The sequence below is a fragment of the Solenopsis invicta genome, chromosome 3 (genome assembly GCF_016802725.1).
Source record: "Solenopsis invicta isolate M01_SB chromosome 3, UNIL_Sinv_3.0, whole genome shotgun sequence".
In the NCBI taxonomy this organism is placed as follows: Eukaryota; Metazoa; Arthropoda; class Insecta; order Hymenoptera; family Formicidae; genus Solenopsis; species Solenopsis invicta.
The window spans coordinates 20,778,651-20,803,601 of record NC_052666.1 but is presented as its reverse complement, the minus strand read 5'-3'; the positions used below and the strand labels follow the sequence as shown (position 1 = coordinate 20,803,601).

Here is a 24,951-nt window from a genome sequence, read left to right as displayed (position 1 = left end):
TTATAATACAATCTGTTATATTCGTTCCTGAATTGATGTGTATAAGAAGCCAACGAATTCCGTGAATTATGCACTTTTCGCGGATTTTCCCGTGGACGCTCCTGACCGCCGCTGCCGCTGCCGCTGCCGCCGCCGCCGCCGCCGCCGCCGCCGCCGCCGTGGAATATCGATCCGCGGCGCGAGTACCACACGCGAGCGGGCGTGCGCGCGGCCCACGGAAGATCGCGCCGGAGCGTGGCGCGGCGTCGCGGCGCCGCCGCGTCCGGGGATTGGTGCACGCGCGGAGAGCGCGACGGGTCGGGATGTCGGGCGTCCGACGTCGCACCAGCATACGGCAAGCAGAGGCCAAGCAGGACCTAGGACAGGCGACGGCCGGGCGGTCGTTTTATTGATCCTGGGGCGCCGCGGCGCTACCCACCCGCGGCGGGGTAGAGCCTGCTGGCGAGAGGAAACTCTTCTTCTCACCGGCCAGGAGAACCTCTTCGTCGTCTCTCCTTTCGGCCTTCCTCTTTTTTACCTCCGCGTGGCCGAAGCCGGCGTATCCCCGACTTCTCCCCGACACCGCCGGCCTTTCCGCCCCGCGCGCGCGAGTTCTCCTTCCCTCCTCGCGGTGCAGCCGGCCGGTGGGTGTGTGCGACGCGTCGTGGTCGTCGTCCCCGTCGTCGTCGGGACGTCGGTACCAACGCTTCTTGGTAGCGCTCCGGAAAACGGGCGCGATCGATCGTCGTGGGATTCACTCATCGCCGGAGGCAGATACACCGGTGTGAACCAGTGACCCAAGGGGCTCAAGTCGGCAAGATTTCTCTCTCGTGAAATATCCACGCCGTGATGGACTGACGGTGCAACGTGACTGAAGAATTCTCGGCAACTTTCAAGAATCCGTAAAAAAATTTACAAAGGATCTGTGCGACAATAACGACAGAAGGCCCGTTGCCCGAGGAAGATCGGAAATTCCGAAGATTATAGGTAGATGATCGGTGGTCCTATGTTTCACACTGTCGTCGAAGCCGGCAGAGGCCAGTCGAGAGATCGAGACCGACCTAAACTCGATGTCACCCCAGGTACCATTTCCGCTGAGCGTCGCCGTGCAAATAGTAACGGGTAAGTGGCCGATCTCTCCGTGAGCACTTCATATTATCGCGATGATAACGAGAAGCGTAGGAACGGGATCGCTTAAGACCAGCTGCCGCCGCTGGACTTGCAAGCGCTAAAGCTCCCGAACATCGAAACTCACTGTGGTGGACGACGACAGTCGTTCGCGCGGGAGATAGTCCCTTGAAGCGGTGCGGAAGAAAGAAGAGGGATAACGCGCGCGCGACTACGCACGTTTCGATCGTCTTCGCACGATCGATTCTCTCGATCGCCCCTCGCGAGGCAAATGGACGTAGACGTGGCCGAGGAGGCTGATTTCCGTAGGATCCCTGCCAGGCTGACGCCGATGGGGGCATCGTAAGCCGCCGGTGGGAGGGCTGCACGCCGACCCGGATCGTTGGTTTAGATCGCCCGAGGGATCGGTCGATCGGTCGATCAGGTGCCGCCGGCGCCTCGGTTTCGACGGAACGACGAGGCGGAAGCCGAGCCGTCCTCCGTCCCACATCCGGCAGGCGCTGAAATGGGCCCCGCCACCAGCCGTGAGCAGATCGGAGAGCAGATCGGCGACGACTATGGCCTGCAGATACATCCGAATCCGACGACCAACGTGGCGAACAACATCGTAAGTGTTTCGTTTCGCACTTCTCTTTCTCCCTCCTTTTTTCATTACTTCTTCTACCATTCTACTTTCAAAGTCTCGTCCAGATTCTTGTGGAAGGGATGAGGGACACGTCGGAGAATGTGTTTCATCCCTTTATGAAAGCTTCTTTCGGAACTATTGATAGAAATGTTTTTCTAGGAAAGCTTTTTTTCGAAACTATCGATAGAAATATATAAATACACTCAATGTGCGATTTTATGATGCTGTTCTATTTATGACTGTTATATCAGTAGATTTCTATTATTTTTAATGGAGTTTATCGACAATCGGGGATTGCAGATCTGTGATACGAATCGTATAGAAAAATTATATTTAAATTCTGAAAAAATATATCCACACATTAAAAGTGTTTATTTTTATCGATATTATGTCTTGTTTAAATTCATAAATGTACAAAAGCTAATATATGACGCAGTATCGAATGGCTCTGGCTATATTTTTTATATCAAAAATTAGATTATTCCTTTTCTATCCTTATTTTAATTTAACACAATTCTGATGTATTATTTTCTATTGATCAGCATAGAATAATGGTGTGACATTAACACAGCGGCATGCCTGATCAATTATTCGTTTAAAATTTTGCTTGTTTTTGTGCACTTGAGACCACACAATCTATAAATTGCAACAAAATTCAATTTATAATTGTATATATAAAATTATAAATATAGTTATAGATAAGAAAAAATTGTTGTATTATACGAATCATAATTTGATTTAAAATTATGTATACATTATTCGAATGTTTCTTTTTTTTAAATAGTTGGATTGGCATGGCATGCTTCGAGAATTCTATCACAAATTATAGATCGTCTAAAACGGGCTTTAAACTTGTCTTGTAATTTATACGTATAAATCGAGATTGAAAATTTCGATACTACCTTTATCTGTCACTTTATTTTGTGAAAAATTTAATTTTCCAAGATTTCAAAGTCAAGTTTGACGTTAAATATATTAATTTTTAACAATACTGTCTCAAATTTTAATTTTATTCGACACCGTCAATTATTAAAATTGAATTCAATCAAAAGTATGTAAAACAAATATTGTACATATATATATAATATTCGTGTTTCTTGCAAAGTTTCATTAACGATGGTGGAAATCACATTTGATTTCTGTAAACACGCGATAATATCGCATTAAGATATCGTTATCGCGGTTAACGTGTTACGTATCACGTTAGTAAAACGTTGGCATTAAAATGTCTGACAATTAAAAGTATAGAAGTAATAAAATAAATATTTGATAATTAAAATAATAAAAAAAACATTCAATAATACAAATAATATAAAATAAATATTCGATAATTGAAATGATATATGCAAGTTTCTCTCTTGGATTGAATCACGTATAAAGATTGTAATGAAAAGCACTCGCGATTATGTTCTCTCCCTATTAATCATCGGATGGGGACTTACGCCGAAATCATTACGTCATCGCGCATCGCTGATTTAGTGCACGTTAATTCGTGTCTTGCGGTACTCCGAAATTTGGCACGTTTCAACAGCATTGCGACAAGATCCAAATCGATGCGCACATGGAATCGATGTGCATTACGTATACAAGACGTCTCGTTTCTCTCTTTTTATGCATTATTCGTTAATGACAGGTTTCTTGACTGATCTTCAATTAATTTTTACTTAAGAAAAATGTAGCTGAATGTCATTGTCTATATTTAGACATCTTATCTCTCAATGTTGAATGTCTTTGTAACCGGAGAGAAAGAGAGAGAGAGAGAGAGAGAGAGAGAAGCGTCACGTCAATTTCGCTTCGGTCAAAGAATCAGCGAATTAAGTTTCTCGGCATCCTGACGCACATTCATCATATACATATATACATTATACTTTTTACAATTAAAGTCATTAGAGCTCGCGTACGTTTGGCTCAATTACCGTGACCGTTTGCACGTGGCAACTAGATAATCTCGCACCTCGTAACCCGCAAGGGAAAGAGAGAGAAAGAGAGAGAGAGATTGCCGCTCGGAAAATCGATTTCGAGTACGCGTGTAGCGGTCTCGCGGACTCCAAAGAAGTTATATCGTGTAGAACTTTGTACTCGTCGCCGACGATGGCTCAACCGCTTTGTTCATGAACGCGGACCGGTGAATAACGTTGGTCGCGTTTAGAGAAGCGACAGGGCAAAAGGGGGAGAGGGCGAGACAGAGAAAGAGAGAGAGAGAGAGAGAGAGAGAGAGAGAGAGAGAGAAGAGGGAGACGGATGACTGAGATCACGGGTGCAGTGTAGCGCAGAATGGGATGGAACGGGACGCAGGGAAGCGCGGAAAGCACTCCGGGTGTACGTGCCGGAGCAAAACGCGACGACGCGGCGACGATGACGACGGGGACCGGGACGGGAACGGGGACGGGAACGGGAACGGGGACGAGAGCGCGGCGACGAGAGATGCGAAGTTTCCAAGGAGAGTGGTGGGGAACATCGGATGGACGTGCACTGCGTGTCCGCGCCGATTAAGTCGGCCGGTGGTTGCGCGGAACGCGAGGCAAAGCGCATTTTCTATCGTTCGCGCGCGTGTCGCGTTCGCGTTTCGCGCCGAGTTAGCTCCTACGATTGGACGAGCGGACGAGCGGACGAGCGGACGACGAGCAGCGCTACCTCCTTCTTTCACACGCCGTGTGTCGCCGGCGGGTCGGTCAGGTGCCGCGGTCCCGCGCCTTCTACTTCGTGCCTTTCCGCCGCGCTTCCGCGCGCGTCTAGCTGCGCCGCCAGCTCGCGCCGTCGCCTGCGCGCGAGGGTGCATTCGCCTCCAGCCGAGAGAGAGAGAGAGAGCAAGCCCGCGCCACCACCCTCGCGATAATGTCGCCTAAAAATAAGGTAAGTGTAACGGTCGCGCGGAATGGCTTTGCGCGGGATCGATGGCTTATAACGTTGCTCTAAAGACGATCATTTCCTTGAATAATATTATGTAATCCGATATATGTATCAATAACGTCAATTAATATATGAAATAACGGATGCTGCTTCTTTCGAGCGATATTACGAAAGCTCAGGCACGTCTGAATACTGTACGGAATAATTACAACGTCATTATTCGTAGAGAAATTAGACGTTGAGATTGATATCATTATATTCCTGCATTCCCATCATTATTGTATTTGAGTAATGAGGTTGCTCTCGACTACATCAAAATCCGAACTTGATAACGTGAACTTCTCCAACTCGAATAATTAGGATACGTATTGAAACGTTATTAATCAAGGGAATATTATATATAGATATTACAGATATTTTTATATTTCCATTTATAAATTTTTATACAATATATACATTAACTCTTGTGACAGTGTTTATTAATGCGATTGTCTAAAGATATCCGCGATAACGCAAATGAATAGCAATGACTTCACATTCTGCATATGGAAAATTTTGAACGATGAATTATATTAACGTTTTATTATTATAATTATTAAAAATAGCAAGGCTTCCATCTCACAGTATCGGTTTTCTTTCGTCAAAGGATACGTCGGGTTTCGTGAAGGTATCGCACGTGGTCTACGTGTTCTCGAACGATCTCGCGCCTCCGCAGCGTTAGCAAGAATTCGAATCAAACCGATAGCGAAGCGACGGTGTATAATTACTTGTGGGCGTAGTTTTTCAACTTTCTGCTTCTTTCTCCCACGAAATTCCGCTGTGATCGACGCGCGCGCCGCATCAATGGCGACAGCAAATAATTAATGCTACGGCCGCAATTCGTTTTTCTGTCTGCGTACGGAATTCTATTTCCTACACATTTTGCACGTTCCCTAATGTTCAAATATATATATATAATCAATAGTTAAAAAAAAAAAAATTGCCAGAAAGCCATCATTCATTATATAATTTTTTAATAAATTATTTGTATTATTAATATGTTCAAATATCACAAATAAACGAACAAATAAATAATTTAAAATTGAGTTCCTTTGTCGTTACACGCGCTTTATATTTGCGATCTTATTGTTTTACGGCGACTCGACATTTCACTACATGATTCATTCGTCGCTAATACATTCGCCAAACAGATATACATTTCCAGACGATTTAAGCAGTGCTGCTAATGGACGGGTAAGACAAATTACGCGTACATTGTAGTAACGGCAAGAAAAGTTAATTGCGTGTAAAAAAATTGATGCTCGCGATTTGAATTTACAAGATAATTTTCTGTTCCCTGGGATCATTGCATTTTCTAAGGGTTGAGAAAAATATTGAGTACGACAATCCGTTCCATTACGCCGATTTAATGCTGCCTGAAATCGTGCAGGCTCTCTGAAAAAGGGAGACACGTAATATACGCCTGAATGGCCTTTTAACAAATTGCTGGTATTTCGTTGTAGCGTACAATTTGCACGATTCACGCTGCATTTTTCACGCATCTGTCTTTTTAGCGTTTATTTCTCAATCGATCTCCTCAAGGTAAATGGCAAAAATGATGCGCAACACGATCGAGCAGTACATGAGTGAAAGTGGGTTGTAGACCGGTTGACGAGCAAATTGATAATGTGACATCGTGGCACTGACAAAACATGATATTGTATCCCGGACGACGTTTCCGCGAGCATATTTCTCTCTCTCTCTCTCTCTCTCTCTCTCTCTCTCTCTCTCTCTCTCTCTCTCTCTCTCTCTCGTATGATTTCTGAAATATTATATTAAATCATCGACTGAAAAATTACAAGAGACCAACTCGGCGGCAAGCCGCCATTTCATTTCTCGAGCTGAAAATGACTTTCAACATGCGATGATTTAAACACACTCGTGACTAAAGAGTGATCAAGATCTACTTTCCTGTGTGCGAACTTTTCTTATCTTTTGAGTGTTTATTGAACCCGTTATCGTCCTTTTATCGATGTCGAACGCACCTCGAATCCGCGGCTGTTCAACCGACAGATATTAGATCGCGTCTCTGCCATAGATTATTTTTTTGTCGATTAAATTGTCTATCGTCAATAACTTTAATGATACGTTCCTAATTACGTAAAAGGGGGGACTTATCTGTGATAAATCAGTACAGCTATCATTATTTGTGCGCAATAAAAATTAAATTCTTCATACACAAAGAAATACTTCGTATTTGTACTATCTGTCTGCATTCTAATTTAATTTGAGTCGCTAAAAGTTTTTTTCTTCTAATAATTTTTTGCTTTACAATTATGCAGTCACCCGTTTCCGCGATGACCGCGTCAAATGCGCTCGCGGTCATTTGCGTCTGAGAATGTAAGCGCGGAAGTGCGCGGACTTCGCTATCAACAGGCGGTGGCACAAACCAGTAAGGTTGGAGTAATTAGAGCGCATGCACAAACAATACTAAATGTGACTCATCGTACGCGTCCGAGAACGTTGCTCTCCCTTTCGGACGTGTTTATTAATTGTGGTTCCAAATCGTAAATTGTACACACAGGCGACGGCGATTAAGCTCGCTCGATAAAATGGGGATTTCGTGCCGGAAATAGATCGCGGGAATTAGCCGATATATCTTGAACGGTCGAGCTTTTGTTTATCATGCACGATGGCCACTTCAATTTTTATCGGCCTTACGTGCGTTCCGAGCAAATTACTAAGCTGATAAACAGCGCGTAAACGAGCAACTTCAAAACTGTTTCGCGTTGGAATCGTCTATCTCCTTTGCGAAATATTTGAGCCTCGTCGTGTAAACACACGAGATTATCATGATCTATTCAGAGATTATATTCTTCGAACGAGAAATGATGTTAAGACTTCAATTAATTGCCCATCTCCATTAAATGCTCGCATAACTTATTGTTAGATGTTTCTTCTTAGCGAAAGAAATTTAAATCAACTATTATATTAATTATATAGAAACATTTTCAACTTATAAAGAGAATTTCCAAGTAAGAATTTACTTTTTAATGCGCTTTATGTTAAACAGAACATTTTAAAAAGTTGAAATTTACGAAAGTTTGTAGGAATTGAAGAAATTAATTCTGCGACGTAGTTCGTAAATTCATAAAAATAAAATTTTGTTTTCTCTCTGAAGGTTCCCTTACATTAATTATATTAATTTAAGATTTGAGAATTCTGCAAATCTAACATAATTCATTTCTACGTGGGCTTATAAAAATTCTATTGCGCGTACAACCGCCAAAAGATTTCAATCGACCATCGATAGATTTGCCGTAAGAAAGACACACCCGTTTGTTTATTCGTGCCGCTCGACTTCGCCAGGAAATTTTTCCGCGGAGATGAGAAGCAGATGGTGTGTTTCATGTGTCCGCGTGCCTTCGGCTCTAATTGTCGCTGGTTATTATCTAATTAATTCATAAGCGTCATCAGCCGGGCGAGCATTGCGCCGCGCGGTCGCACAGTGTTTCTCGTGACCGGAGTTCGCAGCCGCGCGTTCGGGCTAACTTTTGACATTGGGATTATTTCGCTCGTTCCCGCCGACAAAACGTCGACGATCTTCGATGTGAGCGTTCTCTCGTCGTGACTCTCTCGTCGCGGCAGCCCGAGGAAAACGAGCTTATCGTGCCACGATATTATACACGGCGCTATGGCCGATTCGGCGGACCAACAGCGTCTCGACCTCGTCGTAAGTTCCATCTCTCTGATTCGATCAAAGACCTCACAATTAGACGGGTGGCCTTAAGGCTTTGTTCTAACCGCGCGAGAAGGCGAGACTTTCTATTCGTCGCCGCTCTCTAAGTCTTTCAATTCCCAGAATTGCACGTATCAATAGAGGGCTTCGAAAATTAATAATGCCGTAAGAGATTGTTTCGTGAAATAAATTACTGGTTCCATCGAGTTTCAATCATCCGTTTGTTATGTACGACTATACCTTAAGTCCCTTTTAATTGGGAGCTCGTAATATTTAATGCCTGTTGTTATTGTACATGACAGTGTCCCGCGATAGATTGTAATGAATCACCCATTGGCCGGAGCAAAAATAAATGCGTCAAACATTCCTTTAAAATTAAATCCATAAGAGATTCATTTAAATTGAAGTTGCTATTTTCACCGTCACAAACAGACCTATTCGCTGCTGGGGAACAGCATTTTTATAGCAATGTGGCGCAAATTGTAGGATCTAGAATTCTGACGTGTACGATGACTTAATTTTCTGAAAGATCGTTTAAATTGCGTAGCAAACATTACGACGAGCGATCGTATCTAGATGGAAAAATTATCTAACATTATAAAACACAAGGAGTTATTATTCGAGATCTTTGATACACGTTTTCTGCATTCTGGGATTTATTCTCTAAGATGGTGAACAAACTGTGTTGCGTAAAAGTTATATTAGCGGTTGCAAAATATATTTCGCTTTTAATGTACAAGATCCAAAAATTGGTGAATCAATATACACCCAGAAAGTTTTCTTTCAGTAAAAAAAAATTTTTGAATCAAAGATAATTTGTATAAACATTTAAATTTTTTGAATCTTAAATTAATAGATTATAAGATAATAGATTTAATGTAAGAAAATCTTCAGAGAAAATAAAATTTTATTTTTATGGATTTGCAAAATTTTATCGCAGAATTAAATTCTTCAGTCTTTGCAATCTTTACAAGTTTCAACTTTTAAAAATTTGTTGTCTAAAATAACATTCGCAATAATTTACAGTTAAAGAAAAATTTTTTAATTTGAAAAAGTTATTTAGTTCTTTCTTTTATTGGAATTAAAAATAAATTAGTTGTACAATGCAAATTGTTTTTAAATGAAAGATATATATTTTTAAAACCAGAACAGCTAAATTATTTTTTACATTTCTGCCATTATTTTCTTTAAATTAAAAAATCATTTGTTTAAATTAAATCTTGTACTAAACAAATATTTATTTACATTTAATAAATATTTTCAAGTATTCAAACAAATATTTACTAAAATTGAGTAACTTTTTTCTCTCAGCATGTATGGAAATATAAAAGAATTATTAAATTTTACATGTACGTAAATTATAAAACAATTAATTAAAAAGTTAAAATTATAACTACTCTTACATCATTCTTCATTTACACGAAAAGAATTAATGGTCACATTAAATTTCTAAGGAAAGGGATCGTGAGCGAAAAAAGTTTATTATTCTAAACTAAGCAACAGAAACGGCGTTCCGCGAGTTAGGGTCTCGAGATGGAGCGAAACGTTCCCGCGAGAAGTATCTCCCTCTCTCGATGATCGGAGGCGCGGATGACGCGCGCTGGAAAATGCGGCGTTCACGCGGGCGTCCCTTGACGCCGTCGCCGCCGGAGTGGACGCTCGCTTCGTCATGACGTGCCACGCAATTCCATCCGAGTGGGGGATACACGCGCGCGAACGAGAATGTAGCGTGCACATCGGCGACGTAGGTGAGCTTCACGCAGTGCCGCGCCTCGAGGAGGGTCACACGTGCGGCTACGCGATGCTCGGATCCGAACCACGCGAGCGGACTCGGGGATTCCGCTCGATGACTCGAGATCGCGAGTGACAAAGCGACTTCGTTTGCCCCGAAAGGTCGCAATAATGCGTACCCCGCGCCACCAATATCATCAATTTGAATGTGTAATTCCCATCGTAAAATTATGCTCTAGATAAATAACGCGCGGAAGCGCGAGGAGAATCACTCTGAGAATCCTCTCCCGCTCCGAGAAATCGCAATTCGCCGACGCCGATTTTGGCGCTCGGACGTCTCGCGAACGATCTCCTCGATGCCCTCCTCCCATCGCGGCGGGGAAGAAAACGCGGTCTCTCGATTTAGGGAACGTTACGCACGACGCGGAGAAGGACGAAGCCGCGCTTTGTTCGCGGAAGTTCGACGAGCTTCGAGAGTCGGCGCGTGTTCTCGAGTATAAATAGAATTTGCCGTGCTACGCCGCGCGGATATCCTCGATATAGCGCCACTCCGGATGTTCTCGGCTGTGCGCAAACTGTCAGTGAGTTGAGAAAGCCCAGGGTTCGCGGGCGTCGCAAAAAGGGAAAAGAAACGAGAGCTGCGAGCGAGTTGTCCGCGATTAACTTGCACGCGGAGACGCATCGAAATCTCTTGTGGGATCGTTTCGCGCAGGGAGGATCGAGGGAGACAGATCGGAATCGCGTGGAAATACAGGAAGCATTAATTCTGTCTCAAAGGCGAGAAAGAAGAAGAGGGACAAAAAACTGCACGATTAAACGCGACAATATGGTGCACGTCGTACTATCTTCTTCCAAAGTCGCGAACGTCATCGGTTGACATTCGCGGGAAATGACGGGAGCGTGACTCTCGGTTCTTCACGCTGGTTAGCTATCTTCTGCGAAGATGCTTACTTCGAAGAACGCTGTGCCGCTTAGACTTTTTTTCCAAATCATTTCGTTCTAGCTGCTGCAGGTGTCCCACGACGCGTCGATTCGTCAAAGACCTCTCGTACATCTCACGGAAAATTTTGCATGTGTATGTGTGTGTGTGAGTGTGTCACGAGTTCAGGGTAGAGCGTATCGTTTCCTTTTTCAAGCTCACCCCGGCAAACACGTGCAGATATTACCCGCACGCAGTCGAATCGATAGCCGCGACTGGGGACGAGAAGAAACGGGTTGAGAGAACGCAAGGGGAGGACGGAGTGCATCTGAACGAGAGTGGTCCACGCCGATTGATTCCGTTGACGCACGGGGTTCGGCAGCAATCCTGGCCACCTTGAACGGAAGCGGTGGGCGTACTGTATCCGTACGTGAGAAAACGCAGCGAAAACAAGGGACCAAGCGTACCGTGCGCATACGTATCTCCTGTCCGAGGTGCACGTGAGCCACGTTAGCACGTGCGCACCTTGGCGGTCACGCAAGTTTCTCGGGTTCTTTCAGCCGGAGTAACGGACTGCTATTTCTCAAAGAATACATTTTCACGTGCACGAGTATCATTAGATGAAATTACTTCATGGAGAGTCGTGTTTCCATGAAAGATGTTTTAAATTAATATTAATGTTTTAACCGACTCCCTAGTAAGGGGCCTAAATCTAAGATCAAAACGTTGTGAATAAAATTAATTATTAAATACAATTTGCCAGCTTGTCGACTAAATTCTAATTATTTATTATTTTTTTATCACTGACGACTGTAAGTAAGACTACATTGCTGAATTGCTCCAGTTTGAATAATTTGATTTGAAGAGAAAAAAAGAAATAAAATTTCAAGACAAAGAAGTGAAGTGTGACACATTGAGAGGATTGTTGAATCAGAGCCCGCGACAACGAGACGTTTCTTCAATTTCGATAACGAGAAAAGAAAGACTTTGAAGCCAAGCAAAGAATAGTGGTCGAAACGAAGAAGAGGAAAAGTTTGAAGGCAAAGTGCGTTGAGAGAATAGCTCGTCGGAAAATCAAGAGAAATCCACTTGAACGAGATTAATCAAGGAGTGGACTTCCGTGAAGAAAAAGAGAAAGAGAAAGGAAGCCGAGAGGCAATATCGCGAAAAGTGCTGCGTCCGCACATCGGGGGCACCGCTGATATCACCGTTCCACTCGTTCGCTCAGGGCGCTCTCCTCGGATCAAAGGGAGAGAGAGAGAGAGAGAGAGAGAGAGAGGAGATCGAGGAGAGATCCCTCTCCCACTCTCCCGCTTCTGCATCGACGAGGCGGGTTGCCGGGTACCGGCGTGCTGCGCGCGATGGCAGTGCGCTAAGTGAGCGAGAGTGCGGACGACGACGCGAGCGCGCCAGCTAGCACAGTGCAGGTCGGAGTCGACATGGCAGCAGATTACGACGAGTGATCCCGCCACGACTGTGGGTGGATTGCGGAGGGCCGGAAGGAGTGAGAGAGCGTGGCCGATAGACTGACAGAGAGAGAGAAAGAGAGTCACGAAGGGAAACACGAACGCGGGCACGATACGGAGAGCGGAGAGTGTGCTCCAGCGGCTGGACAAAGTCGCTCCTCGCGCTCGAGGAGAGCGGGCGTCGCGAGTGGCCGCGCCGCGCCGCGTCGCGTCGCCTCGCCTCGCTTCGCTTCGCGTTGCGTGCCGCGAGTCGCGCGTTGGGCGCGCTCGAAAATAGAACGCGGTTGCGACCGCGATCGCAGAAAGAACGAGCGGTGGAAAGAGAAGAGGAGAAGCGACAACGAGGGAGAAGGAGGAGGAACAGGAGTGAGAAAAAGAGAGAGAGAGAGAGAAAGACGAGAGTGACTGACGGTTTAAGGCGGTCGTAGAATGTCGCGAGTGTCGCTCAACAAGTCGCAGTACGGTTCGCGTCGCGTCCGCAAAATTAGCTCGGTATGTCGGTTTGTATGATACATTATGAAGAAAAGCATTGGCCATGGTTACACACGCGGTGTCGTCGGTTAAGTGCGCGCGAATCCGCTTCCTTCCTTCTTGCACGTTTGTCCGTGCCTGACTGCCTACCTGCTTGTTCTCTCATCCTAACCGATTTGTTTGAAACAGCGATCACGTTTTACTACCTAAGTGACCCTCGTATTTTCGGTTACAACGGTCACACAACGGCCAGAGTGTGTCACCTCTGACCGAAATAAAATTTAAAAGACCTAAAATCTTGTCTTTTAGATCCCTTTAAAAATGTCCCATTCATTGATCAGTTCACGTTGCTCCAGTATAGATCAGGAATAGACGAGGAACAGATGGATTTTCATCGCGAAATCGTTAGGTCTATTTGGAGTAGAGGAAATTCCCACGATACACGTTTTGTATTCCAACGTTGCTGGACATTATTGATTTTTGCGCAATCTAGCCGGATGAGCCGGTAACTCGCAGCGCAGTTTGCGCAGCCTCTCAGCCGTTACAGCGATCATCTATTTACGTCGTCTGCAATCGTCGTTGCCGCGACGGTGATCGCGCGTTTTGCGTGGCTCTTCTCGCGTACGGCACGTGACTCAGCCTTGACAATCGGGGCCGGTTAATCGGCGGGAGGATAGGTCGGCCCCGATGATTGCGTACGCACGCACGCGTTTCGCGTACATCGCATTACGACGGTGCGTAATTGCGCGCACGTACACGCGCGCGCGTGTGTTAACGACGGCAAGCAACAAGGTCGTACGAGTCGCGCGAGGCGGAGCGGTGCGCGGATTCTCCGGAGCGAGCGGAGAGAGAGAGAGTACGCGAGAGGTTCGCGCCTCTCGTCGTCGGGTGGCGCGGATCGGAATGACAGCGCGCGCGATCAGCTGATCAGCTGTGGCCTTCCTTTCGGCCGAGATCAACTCACGCGCGCCGCATTTAAATTCGTCTTCGCGGTCGCGACACGCGAGGTCGTTGATCCAAATTCATTAGCGCTGAGGGCTCCGTACCTCGCGGCGAGGTTCACACTCGAGGCCGCGACAATAATTCGGACGAGGAAAATAAAACAAATTTGCACAATTTTCCGAGCCAGTGAAGCGCTTCGCGAATAGACTTTTCAGATGAAAATGCAGCTAAAGCAAAACTACAATTAAAAAATTATTCAAGTTACGTTTTTTAAAATATAAAATATTTATACAGAATACGTGATTTAAAGCGCGTTATAACTTATTGTCTCTGAATTTACATAGCAAAAATATACCTTGTTTTGTCGTTCAAATTTTATTATTAAATATTTCGAGCTTAAAAGTAATTATTAATTCATTAAAAAATATATAACTCTATCCTAGAAATATAGTCCAGACAAAAGTATAGTCTAAAAAAGGGACAAATAACTGATAAAATCAATCTTTGAAAAGAATTGCTTTTTTACACTGAAAAAAAATTTTATTACAAAATATTTCAAATAAATATTAAATTGATACAATTCTTAATTCTTAATGTACAATTCTCTTAAATTGACAAAAACAAGGTATAATTTATTCATGTCAATTGTCCAAATTTTTTATCGAATAAATAATTATGAATTAAGTATTTTAGTTTCTCAAACAAATTTTTTTCTCATTGTAAGGTTATCCTAAAGGTCATCACCATTTTTTCCAAACAAAATTATGATTTTTTTACATAGTATTATTTCTTTAATCACTTTGCACGTAAAAGTTTATTGAAACTTTTATTAGAGTTATTGATAGATTAGAGTTATTGAAAAATCAAGTTTTGGAGATATTTTATATTTTATTTTGACAAAAAATATATGATATCTCGTAAACTGTTAATTTTTTTTAATAATTATATATTAATACTTTTATGTGTAGACTAATGAGATAAATTAATTAATGTAAATACGTTGTTTGATACGTAGATCCAGAAACAATAGTTTTGAGATAAAACGCTTACATACTTTATATATTTCTTATATAAAATATATTATATATATATATATATATATATATATATATGCATAATTATAATATATAAAATGATATATTATTAGATGGTATATTTTATCGTTCTTATTTTGCTACGAAGTACGAAATTACAGATGGATGAATAATTCGACTAACGCCGCTCACGACTGAAACTCCCAATTTATCTCCATCGATTGCTGAAGTAATTAATAACATTTGAACGTTTTGCTTTCATTGATTCTCGTAGCTCAACAATCTCGTGTAATTATCATAACAGCTGCGAGTTCTAAAACGTCGTTGATTAGTCGCATCTCGTGGGCGCAGCTCGATTTCCCCTTCTCGATTATCGAGATATTAATACCTCGGTATTAATAAGCTATTTTTTTCAGCTGAAAGCTAAAAGCCCTACGTAATGACGTGTAGGTTATAAGATTATATATAAACACTCAGATTAAACATTGTATAAATTATTAGACAATAATAGGTGACTTTAAGCAATATTAATGAAAGTAACAAAACTGAGTAAATTGATAACTTTCGTGAATATCCTAATAGCTACAATTTTCACTTGCAAAAATTCGATTAAAATTATTATTTCGATTATTATAATTTATATTATTATCACTTATAAAATAAAATTTTCAAATAGGATTTTACGTGAAGGAAAACGTTTTACGCTGTTAGATACGTTTCTCATTATTCAATCTTCCATTATACATAAAGAAAGAAATTAATGAAATCTGTCCTCTCCATAGTTCGAATTATCGTCTCTCATATAACGAGTTAATGATATATACTGGCAAGCCTAATTGCATCCCGCGAAGCGCGGCTTGGATCGCAAACAACTGTTTCTTTATCGATTCGATCTTGGCGTTGCATTCTACGCGAGCGACGTGTATCACCTTGGCCAGATGTAGCCTTAGAAACTGATTAAGTCACAGTTAGCTATTTAATATCTGTGCTGGCGTTTGCGCTATGAGATCATCTCAACGCGTGCGATACGCGCTCTGTTCTCGCCTCATGTCACGCCCCGCGATTAACGAAATCGCCGAGCTGTGGCATACGATTTTGCATATACGTGAGTTCTCGGATTTCCTCTCTTGTTGTGTGTGTGTGTGTGTGTGTGTGTGTGTGTGTGAAAATCTGACTTGTTTCTGGTGCTTTCGACGTTATTTCTTTTGCGCATATGCAGTGTTTAGCTGCATGCGAGAGGCGAAAGAGAATACGAAATTTAAAAATGATGAGTAGGTGTCATAACGTGTCAAATTTTTTTGCATATAAAAATTAATTTTTATCGTTGAAAATTTCTATTGAGGGAAAAAGAGGTAAATTTATTATTAAATTTAATATATCCCGATTTTTCGCTGTGATTTTAAGATATTTTTAATATATTTTTCTTTTCCAATGTCTCTCTCTCATATTTTCTCGTGATTTATATAATGAAAAGTCTAGTCGGCTATATTTTGTAAATCAGCGCATTAGAAAATGAATACTTATTTATGCACCAACACGAGAGGAAGCTTTTTCTTAGAGCATTCAAGGTGAACAACGGCAAGTCTCATTCAAGGCGAACGCAACGCGTTCGTACCACGCGAGGCACAGCACAGTCCTCAATTATATGCGTTTGCTAGTTTTTCTACGAAACTATTAAAAGAATACGCGGTCCTGTGTACCTTGTCACGTAACTATTTGCGCAAAATTATCGCAACGGAAAAAATTCGAGTCGCGATGCGTACAGTTGTATTCATGATAATTTTCTACCATATTTTAGCAATAAATATGCAAGGTATGCATGTATAATATAAAAATTAAGATATGTGGATAAAAAAAAACCATTTAAAGTTAGAAAGATTTCTCTTCTCAGACGTTTCCATCTACGATATAAGAATTATTTTCTAATGAATAAAACATCTCTTAGAGGGAATTTTATGAGATGGTACACCTATTTTACAATGCATAATGTTCCTATTTTTCAATGCACATGATTTATGGAAAATAACACCGATTATCATTGCGCCACATCTTTCTTTCAGACGGAGAGCGAATACTCAGTGGAAGAACAAGCAAGGTTAACGGGGAATGATGGACCGGGTGGCGATGAAGCTTCGCCGGAAGATGAGGGAGGTTCGCTCTGCGAGTACCACGATATACCACCACCGCCGGACGGTGGATATGGCTGGGTGGTGGTATTCGCATCTTTCATGTGTAACATGATAGTGGACGGCATTGCCTACACGTTCGGTGTCTTTCTGGGAGAATTCGTTAAGTACTTTGGGGAAGGAAAGGGCAAGACCGCCTGGGTTGGCTCATTGCTGTCTGGAATGTACCTCAGCGCTGGTAAGATACGTGAAATGCCTCTAAAATTTCGCCCAATGAACTTTGAAGTCTAGTAGTAAAATACGCTATTACCGAAAAATATTGTAATGACGTCTTCTTCATAAAAAAACCACAAGTTTTTCCTTAGTAATATTTTGATTTACATATTGTCAGAAAATTTAACAGCGATACGAGACGAACAATCTTATCTTTTGGTCGAAATTACTAAGTGTGCTTTATCTTAAAAGGAGAGGAAAGGAGATTAGATTGCGGCCTTGCTGTACACTGAGAAAAAAGATCTGATTATATTAACAAACTTGTGTGATTGAGTGTTTCTGGTGAAACCAACAGAATTTCTAATTTTTATAATAGGATTCTGATTATTATAATCAGAATGTTTGATAGATTTTACTATACACTGGTAATTCCTACAAGATTTCCGATTCGTTCATTTTTTAACAGAGGTATTGGTTGAATCTATCAGATTTCTAAATGATGACACAAGATTTTTTTCCAGTGTAATAGCTTTCAATAAAGTTTACACTAAATATAGCTATTAAAAAATATAATTATTAAATATGTATAGTTCATTAAAATAACTTCTAGAGATGACGTATTATTGTAACCCTATATATGCACTTATTATGTTAATTTTTCCTCGTTATAGGCCCTGTTGTCAGTGCTTTAACGAATAAATATGGCTGTAGAGCAGTATGTATGGCAGGAAGTTTCTTAGGTGCCGCTGCGTTTGTACTTTCGACGTTTTCGAGCAGTGTAAATATGCTTATGATGACTTATGGTATTATGGGAGGTACATAACGACTTCGATTAGTATTTTTTTTTTATTCATCTTCGTCTTTTTCACTCGTCTCTCACAATTGTTCTTGTAGGAATTGGATTCGGTTTGATATATCTACCTGCAGTAGTTTGCGTAGGCTATTATTTTGAAACCAAGAGATCCCTAGCCACCGGCATCGCTGTATGTGGATCGGGATTCGGTACGTTTGCGTTCGCGCCTCTCGCAACCATGTTGCTGGAGGCATATAGCTGGAAGGGAGCAAACTTAATTCTGGCTGGCCTCATCTTAAATTGCGCAGTAAGTAAACAATGCGAAATCACTCGTTACTTTGATTATGCAGGAGTAGCGCAAAGCTGTAGATTAATCGGGATGGCATCTCGTATATCTGATAAAAAAATTCTAATAGATGATTTTTAGGTATTCGGTGCCATGATGAGACCACTGGAATATCCAAAAGCTTCCTCCGTTAAGCCATTGCTACAAAGAATGGCCGAGGAGAAGAGATTTCAAATGGAACGTGGTAGTATCGGTGGCTCTTATTTTATGGTGCAGTTACCGGACGGATCCATGGAAAAGAGGATGAAAATGCCCATTAATATTGATCCCGGTGTTCATTCCAGCTTCAATTTAGACCAATTAGTGCCTGGTAAGGGACTCTGACGATCAAGTTTGACTATATCCCAGTAATTGTGAAAATGGAGTAAGTCGTAAATATAAGAAAGTTGAATCGATCGTACCCTTTATTTTGATAACGTTATTAAATATTTTCTTAAAGCAAAAATATATTAATCAATTTAGAAATCGGTGAATTATTAGAAAATGTTTTTCGATGCGCGGCAGAGAGTTTAATCGTCTTTAAAATCAACTCAAAATTACATCATTACGTGCTGTCTCCGTAATCACGGATGTGTACGCTTTCGCGCGTACGAATTGAAATAATTAATGTAGCCCTTCATTAAATACCCGTATTAAAGGAACTCCTTTAACACCAGTTCCGACGGTGCCAACCCTTCCCACCATATCCGAAGTGAAGGTACAAGAGCACTCCTCTAGTGGACATACTAGTGATAGCGGCAGTATGGATTTAAAGAATATTTCCAACAAGATCAAGAGCAAGAAAAGTATCGATGAAACCAAAGACACGAAGGACACGGAGAAGCCCGAGAATGAGTTTAATAAGACGATAATCCCCAGAAATGCGTCACAGCCGGCTTTCACGACTCACGTTCAAGGTTTGCCTAAAAACGGCTCCGTGCCGTTCTTCGACAGAATCCGTAAAACAAGTACCAGCGAACGCTACAAGCCTAGCCTTAGTGCAATAAAGAATTCTAGGACAACGCTTAATTCTAACGGAGATATCAGAAAGAGCTTGCATCTGAAACTTTCCACAAGCAGCATGTTGGGATCGCGAAATAATAATGCTGAGGTTGACGTAAGTCATACGTTTTACAGAATATCTTCCTATCGTTCTTTCTGAACAAGTCTATCGTACAAATATTTTTTCTAATAATCTAGTAACACGGAGCGCATTTATCTGTTTTAGGATGGTGAGAGTATTACTTTCACTACTAGTAAAGCTAGTATGGCGGAGAAACCAAAGGAGAAACCAATGATGGTCCGTCCCTTGTCAAGAAAGGATATTTTCTACAGTGGTAGCGTAGTCAATTTACCAGAATACCAAAGCCAGAAATCCCTCGCCAATTACCGTCAGAGTGTTATGTCTATTCCAAAATCTGTACGTGGTGACTTGAAAGACATTGATATCGAAAAAGCGCAACAACGTACGTATTGTTTCTTCATATATAAATATACTTTTATATGACATTAAAGCTCAGAAAAAATAACACAGATTTTAATTTTTTAGAACCTTTATGTCCTTGCTTGGTATTACCTGATTCTTTTAAGGAAGCTTTAGCGACGATGATGGATATGTCTTTATTGAAAGATCCTGTTTTCCTCCTAATTGGTATTAGCAATGTGTTTGGTATGGCTGGACTGTATGTACCTTTTGTATATCTGGTGGATGCCGCGGTCTTAGATGTATGTATTATTAATTTTTAGTATCGCTTGATTATACATAAAATCATCGCTTACATAAATACATCGATGTCGTTTCTTTTCTTTAAGGGAATTGAAAGCAACTCTGCGTCATTCTTATTATCTATTATTGGAATAACGAACACGATCGGTCGTGTGGCTTGTGGATATGTCGCCGATTTTCCACAAGTTGATTCTTTGTTGCTAAACAATATATGCTTAATTATATCTACAATCGCAGTAGCCGCTACGCCATTTTGCCATAGCTATGCCGCTTATATCATTATGAGCATATTTTTTGGGATAGCAATATGTAAGTATTTGCAACCCCATCTATTTTAGCTTGAAACTGCCAAGTATGGAAGTTTATTTCAATTTGGAAATTCTTAATATTATATGATTTTGATTTTAGCTGGATATATCTCATTAACATCGATCATCTTGGTGGACCTTTTGGGATTAGACAAGTTAACGAACGCTTTCGGCCTTTTAATTCTATTCAGAGGGGCTGCCGCTATAGTTGGCTCACCCTTAGCGGGAGCTGTTTACGATGCGACGCAAAGTTATAGCATACCGTTCTTCATGGCAGGGTTCTTCTTCCTTGTAAGCACTGTTACTAGTTTCATAGCCCCTGCTATGAAACGGTGTACCACACCGCAGGTGAGGCTGTAACTTATATCAATCTTTCATTCTGTACTACTTAATTATATTGCAATTTTTGCATTTAACGTTAGTTGTACCGATTTTTAGTAAATAGTATTTTCCAATATTTATATATTAATTATCGAATTATTCTGTTTGTTGCAGACTCAACCTGTGATATTAGATACATTGACTCCAATTGACGAAGATATTGAAGAAGAGAACGAGGAGGATATACCGGAGATTGTAGAAACTGCGCCGTCACCCTTAGAGCCACCCGAGAAAGAGATCAAGCAAATAGAGTCTGTTTTATAAGTACTTCTGATCTTTTGTAAACGGATTATAAAAATCGCCTTCACTCCGAGCCACACTGTGATAGGGCTGCTACTTTTAAAGTCTTAAAAAAAGGTACTTCTTTGTTACAAACTTAATCGATAAAGCACAAATTAGTGGCATACCTGATGGAATTTTTATCGTACTTACATTTAGATTTATACCATTGTATGTTTTGTCAGACGTTTTTTTATCGAAGCGAATAAACGATATATACACGCGAAAATGCCATCAGGTACAGATACTTATTGTTAGTTGCCTATATGTAATAGTGAATGATAGATAGAACGTTTTATTAACCTAATCAGTATCGATCAAGCAGTATATATATAGAGAAAGAAAAAAATATTAAACTAAAAAAATGCTCTCGCACGTGCATATCGAGTAATCTTGTATAAATTATTAATCTGCATTGTAGAAATACTGTATAATTTGATAATTATATAGTATGCAAGCATACAAGGATCGGTCAAAGTATCGCTGATTGGGCGCTCGTTTTAATCATGACGCTTAACGATGTATAGATGAATAGTAACCAATTTATCTATGCACTCCACTTTATTAATTGTAACATATTTCACGAAAATCGTGCACACAAAACAACGACGACGTTTTTTTCTGATCAACGTACGATTGACCATCCTTGATCGAGAAGATCCCACCAATGACCTATCATGTTAGTTAAATCTATTTTTGGCCACATCCAAAGATACAACTCAAATTATATTCACGATTGAGAGATATTTTCTTGCATACTTGCGACAAATGTATATATATATATATAAATATATACACACATATAAGTGAAAGGAATGAATTATTAATTTACATGCAACAAATATATCGCTGTTGCACAGAAATTGTAAATAATTTATAGAGTTACAAATATATATTTATATTTACATATATATAAATATATATATGTAACGAACTCTAGAAATAAGCTAACGAGCTTTAGAATTAAGCTAAGAATAAAAAGCTCATAATTACGAAGTTATGGGTTTCCTGCACGCTGGAGTCTCGCTGTGAGACCTCGCGTAATCAATGTATTCATCAAAGGATAATTAACGCATTGTTAGATAGACTAATTAATATATTAATTATCCAAAACAGAAAATTCTTATTGATGTGTAAAGAAACGCGTCTCGTCTGCTACAGTTAGCTCGTGTAAGACGGTTTATAAGCGTTTAGTTGATGAAATTGACTGTGTCGTGCAGGATAGTACTTAGGAAGCACGTTAATGCAAAAGTAATTTCGAATCGACGAATATGTCCCGCGCGATGCCAAGAGCAAGCGATTTGCGAGCGTTTCAGGTATGTGTATGTGTTTGTGTGTGTGTGTGTGTGTGTGTGTGTGTGTGTGTGTGCGCGCGCGCGTGTGTATGAAACTAGTTACTGTAACTAATTTCATTATGGCGGTCACTATTGGATCGATGTAATTAGCGTTTGCGAAAAAGAATATACGCCTACAGATGTACACGCAACAAAAATAATTATATATGTATTATTACATATGTAAATCTATATGTACACTTGTAGACCGAGGAGCTCATTGTAAATCGTATTGAGTGGCAAATGCACGCGTTCTACCGCGTACATTGTATATAGGACGTCGTAACGATTACGATTAATTAAATTACCATCGCGCGCGGTTGTTGGTAAAAAGAAATGAAAAAAATTAAGAAGGAAAAGAATAGGAATTGTTGCTATATCGATAATGAAAACCAACAGTGCTATTACACTATTCGCCACCGCTGCTCTGCTATCGCTATTACTACCTATCACGATTACAATATTACTGTAGTACAATTTACGTGAACGCACGTTACTTACATTTCGTTTTACAATCGTGTAGGGAAGAAGAAGAAGAAGAAGAAAAGTAGAAGAAACAAAGGAAGAAGAGTAAGAAGCTGTGCGTGGTCTCAATCCAACGGGACTGTGGCATATGTTGATACGCATGTACGGCCACCTGCGAAAGTCGCGTGTATACACGCGTGCACGCGCACTGCGACGAAAATCCCGTGCAGAGAGTAATACTATATATTATTAGATTATATAAATAGCGTCGACGCGCGCGCGCGCGTGCTCGCGTGACATTTTGCACGCGCACATTCGATATGTAGGCGGAACGAATTCTACGTGCATTAGATGTACAGTAGCATGTGTGCAACGTGCGCTCAATGCGCGTACATGTCTACGCTCACGCGCAGAGAAATATTGTGGCGATGCAACCAGGAAGATATGTATTTATCATTGAATATCGATATTATTAAATATTATTAAATATTATTATAATATTAAGTATCGATATTCCGACCCACACTGACAATTGAAAGCGAATTGAATTGATAATCTTAGAAAGATTGTTACTCCAAAATCTTTATTTCTCGGGGTATAAAATAGGTACTCGCTGAAGAGAATTAAAAGGATCGTAAGGGATTGAAAGGGCGTTTTCTTAGCTTATACCGTTGTTAAGTTGTACAGATGGCTGAAACGGCGTCTTTTTTATACTTGAATGCGTGTCTGTAAAGCGCTACGTACAGTGAGCACAGATTTTTGACATTTTTGGAGTAAAACTTTTTCTAAAATTTCACGATTCGATTAAGAGATCAATGAAGAATTTATGAACACGATTTGGCCATTGAGACATGCTGTAATTGCATTAATTTTCAAGTACTCTAAAAATCGATTTCGAACACCACATTGAGATCTAATAGATGTGGCGAACTCTATCGCCTGTCAGAATTTTTTTTTTTTTAATTAGGATTAAGAGAATGTGATGACGTGTGTGAAAATGATCGACTCGTAATCAATAGGTTTCGGATTCGATCGCGAACTTCACCTTGCATATATTTTTCGACCAGAGATCTAGGGTTGTACCGGACCTAAGGGACTAGAGCTATATTAAGGCCTATAAGGAACTAGGACTGTATAAGTCTAAGAACCTGAGGCTGTGCCAAGTCTAAAAAAAATTTAGAGACTATATTAAGCTCAGGGCTTGTATTAAGCCTAAGAAAAAATAAGTTGAGCAGTAAGTCCGGTACATATCACTAGGTTAGGACTGACAACTTAACGGAATTCACAAAGAAATTCTTTAGATTTAGATAACGTCTAGGAACTGATATAGTCTCACCCGCTTCCATTACTAATACCACTATTATAGCAGTAAGAGAAATTATAAAAAATTCCTTACAAAAAAATAAGAAATTTCTTACTTCTTTTATATTACATTTAGAAATGCTTTGTCTGCTCAAAAACCTCTCATATTTTTTCCATATCTTCTTACATTAGACGTAGAAGAAACAATAAGAAATTTTTGAGTAAACGAAGCATTGATTTTGCAACATGAAAGAAGATGGAAGAGATAGGAAGATATAATAGATTTTTGAATAAACAAAGCATTAATTTTTGATAAAGTTTCGATTGAAGTTTTGAAAACCTCATCTATTAAGAGCTACGATGGATTTTAATCAAGTTCATGAAAGGAAAACGCTACAGGGTATCTTTTACAGAGGATTATGCTTTTCTGAACACATTTTCGGTAAAAGGGTACTTTTTTTTATTGGATCCTAAATGTGGTGTTCCAAAGTCAAACTAGAGCGTCCTCAGTAGGTAGAGCGTTTATGCGCGAAAACGTAATGTCGTTACGGGTGCTAATTAATTGATGTTACGAATACAGTTCACGCGCAATAATATATGATCGAGCGAATTATTTATCGAAATATTCGCGACGACGTTGGCCCGCGATACACATTATTGCTACGATACATACTGCCGCACTATTCTCTCCGCGTGCGAGCGTGAAAAAGGACGCGCATGCCCTACTCCGTGCATATGTTAAACATATGATATGGTACAAAAAAAGGACAAATGTATTAGGTGACGTTTATCGAAAATTGAAGAGAAAATTATGAATTTTTATTACTGAAAAAATA

The 24,951-nt window shown here is 40.7% G+C and overlaps 1 protein-coding gene across 5 annotated transcripts; it reads left to right on the top strand.

Annotated features, from left to right (window-relative positions):
• Positions 1 to 338: 338 nt before the first annotated feature.
• Positions 339 to 24,951, top strand: LOC105203956 (monocarboxylate transporter 3). Of its 5 annotated transcripts, none has more exons than XM_026139101.2 (11): positions 339 to 1,714; positions 16,924 to 17,227; positions 17,874 to 18,017; positions 18,097 to 18,302; positions 18,423 to 18,651; positions 18,980 to 19,437; positions 19,549 to 19,786; positions 19,870 to 20,045; positions 20,133 to 20,355; positions 20,455 to 20,702; positions 20,850 to 24,951. In XM_026139101.2, the coding sequence occupies exons 1-11, from the start codon at positions 1,613 to 1,615 to the stop codon at positions 20,997 to 20,999; spliced, it is 2,478 nt and encodes an 825-aa protein (XP_025994886.1). In that variant the 5' UTR covers positions 339 to 1,612; the 3' UTR covers positions 21,000 to 24,951. The 5 variants fall into 5 exon arrangements, with proteins under 5 accessions (XP_025994886.1, XP_025994887.1, XP_011171222.1 ...); XM_026139102.2 differs by having other exon boundaries at positions 340 to 1,714; positions 18,998 to 19,437; XM_011172920.3 differs by lacking the exon at positions 339 to 1,714 and adding an exon at positions 4,224 to 4,585.